We start from the raw sequence: 6,874 nt of genomic DNA, 5'->3' as shown, positions 1-6,874 counted from the left end.
ATATATATATATATTTCCCCCCGCCCTGTCCCCTAACCTTGTCTTTGAAACTCATAGCAATAAATCTGCAAGGAATTGCTTAAGATCAATTGGTATATTGCCTCCAGTAGTTTCATCAACTTGTTCTATAAAGGAACACGGCACACAAGATGTGTGACTCATCAACAACAAGGTTTCCCACAGCTTGTGAAAATCGTTTTGTTTGTTTTTATCACATCCTGCTTCTTTGTACAACACCTTGATTCCTAGAAGTTTATCAACCAAGGAAGCTTTGGCTGAAGCGCACGGTTCCCACTCTTCTGAGCATGGAAAGAGGTGTGGCTCTGGAGTCAAAGAGCCAAGTCTGGACCTGGCTCCCAGAGAGCACCCCAGCTGCAGGGAAGCTCCCCACATCCAAGGCAGACGTTCCTACACCCTCATGACCGCACCTGACCCTGAGCTCCTGGAGACAGACTCAAAGGTCAGGGAAGTGTTGAGGCTGGAGACCAAGGAACAGAGTGACTAATTCCAGGCTGCACTGATCCCACCCATACGTTCCAGAAACCAGCGACTGCCCTGAGTCCTACACCCTTGCTGTGCACTCAGTTGCTCAGTCACGTCCAACTCTTTTGCAGTCTCATGGACTGTAACCCACCAGGCTCCTCTGTCCATGGAATTTTCCAGGCAAGAATACTGGAGTGGGTCGCCATTTCCTTCTCCAGGGGATCTTCCCAACCCAAGGATCAAACCCATGTAAATCAAACTTTAGGGTAAATCTTCAAAGTTGGGGATCAAGTTGAATTTATCTTGCTTTTTTTCGGCCACACCATGAGGCATGCAGGAGCTTAGTTCCCTGACCAGGGATTGAACCTGTGCCTCCTGCACTGAGAGCACAGAGTTACCACTGGACCACCAGGGAAGCCCCTTATACTGCCATGGAAAACATTATTGGCTGTATCAGCCCATATCTTTTTTTTTGGCTATGCCCTGCAGCATGCAGAACTTCCCTGACAAGGGATTGAACCCATGGCCCCTGCTTTGGGACCGTGGAGTCTTAACCACTAGACTACCAAGGAAGTCCCTGAATTCGTCTTTGATATCCCCAGAACGTGGAAGAGTGCTTGGCATTTGTGCTGTGCTTAGTAGCTCAGTTGTGTCTGACCCTTTGTGACCCCATGGCATTTAGTAGGTGCTCGATAACATTTGACTAATTAAGCCAAAACAATCTAATAGAGTCAGAAGCAATTAGAAGCAGGCCTACATTGGTCAGGACTTTTAGCTGTAGGTTGGCAAGAGTTAGGAACTCTACATGGTGAGTCACATGAGCACCCACAGCTTGGGTTTTTAAGAACAGTTCTTTTTTTCCCCGCTCTGGGATAAGGAATGGGCTTCCTAGGTGGTGCTAGTGGTAAAGAACCTGTCTGCCAAAGTAAGAGACAGAAGAGACATAGGTTTGATTCTTGGCTTGGGAGCATCCCCTGGAGAAGGGCATGGCAACCCACTCCAGTATTCTTGCCTAGAGAACTCCATGGACAGAGGAGTCTGGCAGGCTAGAGTCCATAGGATCACCAAGAGTCAAACACGACTGAAGTGACTTTAGCACGGGGCAAGGAATAAATAGCAACTTTATTCCAGAAGATATCAGATGGACTAGTGGTCTAGTGGACGACTTTATTCCAGAAGATAGCAGATTGGACTAGTGGACAACTTTAATATTCTTTAAGTAGAGTTCTATTCAGAAGCTAAGAAGTAGCTAGTTAACTTCTAGGAGTTATAACCATAATATCTACTAATTATTGACTACTATTACACATCTTGCACTCTGCGAAGCAAGTTACACAGTTGACCTAGTTAAACCCTCACAGCAGCCTTACAAGTTGGTATTAGCCCTATTTTACTAGGAGATAGAGGCTCAGAAAGACCAAGAGTCCTAAGCATGCTCCCTGGGTGAGACTGTGGCTGAACAGGAATGTTATGTTGGGTGCATCCAACTCCGAAGCCCAGCTCCTCATCCTGATCCTTACTGACCCCCCTCACTACCCCTATAATCTTCCTGCAGCCGTTCCCTTTCTGTGGAATTAGAGACATTAATCATGCTCACTGCACTTTGCTGCCTATTTTCTTGCTTCGTGGATGTCTTAAGCAGCCTTTTCTGGTGCCACTTGTCTTTTGTTTGTTCTTCTTGAATACCTTGCTCACCCAGTTGGACTCTTCAGCAGGCCTCTCCCTGGACAAAGAGATGAAGTCATGGTTGCTTAATGACAGGGCTCCACTCCAGCTAAGAAGGTAGACAGACACACAGTGTTATGATTCTCAACCCCAGCTGAACATCAGAGTTCCCCAGTGAACTTTCACTTTGTAATCAATGAATGTTTACCTAAGGAACATCATAGCCACTAGTCAAATGAAACTCAAACTTTTATACAGTTACACATCAATGCAATAAAGTAAGCTATCATGTGAATAAAATGCATAATTTATGTCCAAGCACAAAATTATGTATGTAAACTTTTTCCAAAAATTTTATAATTAAAACTATACTTAATGTGAGAAGCAGGTATGTTTTAATATCCTGGATATGATACCAAGTGACAAGTGCCTTGGGCCCTTTTCTCTGATGGTGGCCATAGGAAAACTCAGCCACTGCCAGAGCTACCCCAAGGAGGGGAGGGATGAGGTTGGTGAATAACAACACCCTGATTTACTCTCTGATCTCCTGCTGGTGCCTTCCACCGGCCAACCCCACTGGCATTCAGTCAGCAAGGGAGCCTGGGTATTGTGATTCCCAGAGAGGTTAAAAAAAAAAAACCTTCCCCAGCCGTCTCGTAATAGCTGCAAGGGTAACAACAGAGCACATGTTACACAACCCAGATGGTTGAGGTGCATTATGAAAGAAGATTTTCTGGAGACAATCTGCAACATAGCAGTATTAGCCCCCTTCTTATGCTGTTAGAAAATAATTTGGATTAAGGGAGATTTGGGGTAGAATTCCCTTAATTTATACTGTGCAGGAACCACCCAAGGCTAGGGTGCAGCAGGCCTGCCAGCTCTCTTGACCTGAGACATCCCCGAGAGTCAGGTATGAGGAAGCGTGCACACTCCCCCACCGCATCCAGAGGAGGTACACTCCCCATTGCGCACAGCGGCGACTGGGACTGACACTGTAGGCAGGAACAGACTCGTGTCCCCGTGTCCCCCCACTGAAGGAGAGAGAAGGGAGGCAGTGGTCTGTAATCACATCCAAAGAGGATCCCCAGGCAGCTAAAGAGATGGAAAGTATCATTTAGCTGGGCCCCCTCCGCGACCGAAGGAAAGAAACTGTCCCCAGTCAAGGAGATACTCACACTGCGTGAGGTTTGCTGGCGGTTTCCTTCACATTAGCCAGAGGCACGGTGCTTTTCAAATTTGAAGAGGCAAAGGGAGCTACAGCCAAAAATAAAAATATAGAAGATGTGAGTGAGATGGGGACGGCGAGGAGGAGTACTTAGTCATTTCTGAAATAACAATAAGAAGAAAGTGAGAATGTTTAGAAACTCTTTTTCTTAAATTCTCGTATTTGGGACCAGAATCATATTTGGGGACTTGACTGAGATCCAGGGCAACAGCATCTGCGGGAAGGCCTGAAGCTAACCCTTGACATAATATTATCAACAATTCTGTCCTGAAAAGCAGCCAGTTGTGTTAGGGAAAGTTTTCAAGAAAATCCCCCACAGGGGCCTGAACCTTCCATCATCTACTTTCTGTAATGCTTTTTTTGTCTTCTTTACTGGAATAGGAAATAGAAATCATTTCATGACCAGTATTCTTTTCAAAATTTTTTGGCCATGCTGCGGCCATGTGGGATCTTAGTTCCCTTGACCAGGGATCAAATCCACTCCCCATGCATCGGAGGCGTGGAGTCTTAACCACTGGACCACCAGGGAAGTCCCATCATGGCCACTATTCTTAAGTAAGCTCTCTGCATGTTTCCGACGAGTATGGGGATATATAATACATGAATATTAAGGTGTAATTATGTAACACATGTAAATGATAATAATATGGAATAAATTAGCACATTCATCTATCTGAGGAACTTGGAGACCTTTCATCTGGGGACCTGCTGGCTGTCCCTCACTTGCCCAGATCTATTTGTGGTTCCTTTGTTTATGGATTTTCCCCAGGACTTTCTGCAACACTCCCACCCCCAACAATAACATGGCAAAACAACAAATAACATGAACCCCTGGGAGCGGCACTCTGTCCAACTCCCCCTGATGGCCTCAGATGTCACTGCTGAGACCCAGCAGGGCTTCTCGACCTGAGGACTCCTGACGCCACCGGCCAGGCAAGTCTTTGGTGTAAGGGTTGAGCACTGTAGGATGTTTAGCAGCATCCCTGGCTTCTCCCGACTACGTTCCCCACCAGGTGACAACCAAAAATGTCCCCAGATGCTGCCAAATGTCTCCTGGGGTAATATTGCCTCTAATGGAAAATCACTGGGCTATCTGTGCCCTCTGCCCACCCCCGACACAAGTGAGGAATGCCAACTCCAGACTCATGATTGTTCAGGCCCCTGAAGATGGCTGGCTTTAAGCACTGGTGTGATAACATAAAATAAATGCATTTCATTTAACTGGGAATAAGAAAGCAAGTGAAACACTTTGACCAACTTTCTGACTCCTAATGTTCTGGTATTTTTGTCTTGTGATTGAAAGAATCAAAGTGAACCTATTTTTAAAAAAAAAAAAGGGAAGAAAGGAAGACAAGAAAAGAAAAACGAAAACAAAATAAAAGGCAAAGTGAACCTATTCCCAAAGAGAGAAAGAAAAAAAGGAAAGAAAAGAAAAACAGAAAAGCCAAAATGAACTCACTCCAGAAAAAGGAGGGGGTCACACCTGACCTGGGGCAGAATCACAAATAAGGAAGCCTTGCTAACCTGTGCTACTATTTATCATAATAACTATGAAAGCCCGACCGATGGACCATGAAGACCCTACAGCCTGGCCTCATTCCATCACTTGGACCTCTCTCCGTTGGTCCCCACCCAGACCACCTACAGTGGCCAATCAGGTGTCCCCTTTACATTGAAGGTGCCTTGTACCTTCCTTCTCTGCACCCAGACCTCTAGAATAAACAAAATCTGAAATGTTCTTTCTACTCGGTCAGATCCCACAAACCACAGTTGTCAAAATCCTGCCCCTCTCAAATTACCCCTCACCTCCGAGAAGCCTTCCTTATTTCCCCCCAGAGAGAGGTGATCTTATTCTCTGTAAGTACCCTCAACACTGTTTTTGTTGGTTACACAGTACCTAAGAATTTCTTCTTGTATTTTTGAAGTTAGCATCCATGTCATTCCCTCTGTCGGAAGGGAGATTTCCCGAGAGTGAGGAATTGAGAACAGTTCACCTTTGAAGCCCCCAGAGAGGGTCTTCTCAAACTATCTGTACTGAAGAACCAATTTCTAAAAATCATACTTACAATCCATAATGGACTAGTACTTTGGTAAAATGTATTACAAATGAACTAGTAGGAAAATGATGAAACTCTTGGATGTCACGGCTCTATCTTATTGCTATAAACATTTCAAAATGCTTGCTCTCACTTTCTGCACTCATCTCATTGTGCACAAGTAACAGACAATTCAGAGGCTGGCACTGGTCCACAGACCACTCTTTGAGTACCACTGCCCCGGCACAGTGGCTTTCACAATAAAAATCTACTAGAATTGCAGTTCTCAAACGTGAGAGGGCAAAAGAACTTGGAAGGCTTGTAAAAAATGCAGACAGCTGGATCCCACCCCCAGAATTGTTGATTTAGTAGGTATGTGGTAGGACCTGAGAATTTGCATTTCTAACATGTTCTCAGGTGATGCTGTTGCCGCTGGTTGGGGACCACACTTTGAGAATCACTGGACAGGAACCAGTGGTAAAGAACCTGCCTGCCAATGCAGGAGATATAAGAGACACGGGTTTGATCCCTAGGTCGGGAAGATACCCTAGAGGAGGGAATGGCAACCCATTCCAATATTCTTGCCTGGAGAATCCCATGGACAGAGGAGCCTGGCAGGTTATGGTCCATAGGGTCGCAAAGAGTCGGACACAAAGGAAGCGACGCATACACAAACTAAAGGAAAAGACAAAAAGTCAAGTACACTGCCCTCTCATGGTGGCCTCTCCTCATAGCCATAGTGAAGTCGCTCAGTCGTGTCCGACTCTTTGCGACCCCATGGACAGTAGCCAACCAAGCTCCTCCGTCCATGGGATTTTCCAGGCAAGAATACTGGAGTGGGTTGCCATTTCCTTCTCCAGGGGATCTTCCCGACCCAGGGATCGAACCCGGGTCTCCTGCATTGTAGGCAGACACTTTACTGTCTGAGCCACCAGGGAAGGCCAGTAGAGCCACTAAAGCTAAGGGCTAACTAACCTCACCAGTGCACCCCTCTAAAGCGATGGCTATAGCTACCACATCATTACACACTTGCCAATGGGCTCCGGATGTGAGGCAGCTGAGACAGGCCAGAGGGGTCCATACCTTGGGGCTGTTCTGGGCCCAGTTCCTCCACAGGTGGCTGTGCAGGTGATGCTGAAGAAGAATATCGGGGCAATGCTGGAGGTGCCCCCACACCGCAAGGCCCCAGGGGTGGCCTGGGTGATGCAGTTGCCTGGGGGGGCGGGGACTTGGGCGGTGACCCAGTCGGTTGTATCTGCTGTGATGGTGGTACAGGTGACAGCCCAGGTGTTGAGCTGGGGAGTAAGGGCACGGCTGGGAGTGACGCAGGTGGCAAGTCAGTCGGAGAACGTGACGGTGATGAGGCTGGTGGCGATGCAGGTGATAAAACCGGCGGCTCCACAGGCCAGTCACATGTGGATTCGGGTGCCGGCATGGGTGAGGACAGAGGTGGGGGGGGGGGGGG

At 47.0% G+C, this 6,874-nt stretch overlaps 1 protein-coding gene across 1 annotated transcript in view; it reads right to left on the bottom strand.

Annotated features, from left to right (window-relative positions):
* Window positions 1-1,632: 1,632 nt before the first annotated feature.
* Window positions 1,633-6,874, bottom strand: part of PNPLA1 (patatin-like phospholipase domain containing 1) — a 51,484-nt gene continuing 46,242 nt past the window's right edge. The window contains exons 7-9 of the mRNA XM_010848658.1: window positions 6,493-6,864; window positions 3,324-3,402; window positions 1,633-2,206 (exon numbers count right to left, since the gene is read on the bottom strand). Of these exons, the coding sequence (XP_010846960.1) occupies window positions 2,077-2,206; window positions 3,324-3,402; window positions 6,493-6,864 (581 nt within the window). The 3' untranslated portion in view covers window positions 1,633-2,076. The remainder of the gene's footprint in view (window positions 2,207-3,323; window positions 3,403-6,492; window positions 6,865-6,874) is intronic.

This window comes from Bison bison, unplaced genomic scaffold (genome assembly GCF_000754665.1).
Source record: "Bison bison bison isolate TAMUID 2011002044 unplaced genomic scaffold, Bison_UMD1.0 scf7180017864270, whole genome shotgun sequence".
Classification (NCBI taxonomy): Eukaryota; Metazoa; Chordata; class Mammalia; order Artiodactyla; family Bovidae; genus Bison; species Bison bison.
Note: the sequence above shows the minus strand (reverse complement) of the source record. Positions and strands in the feature narration are given on the sequence as shown.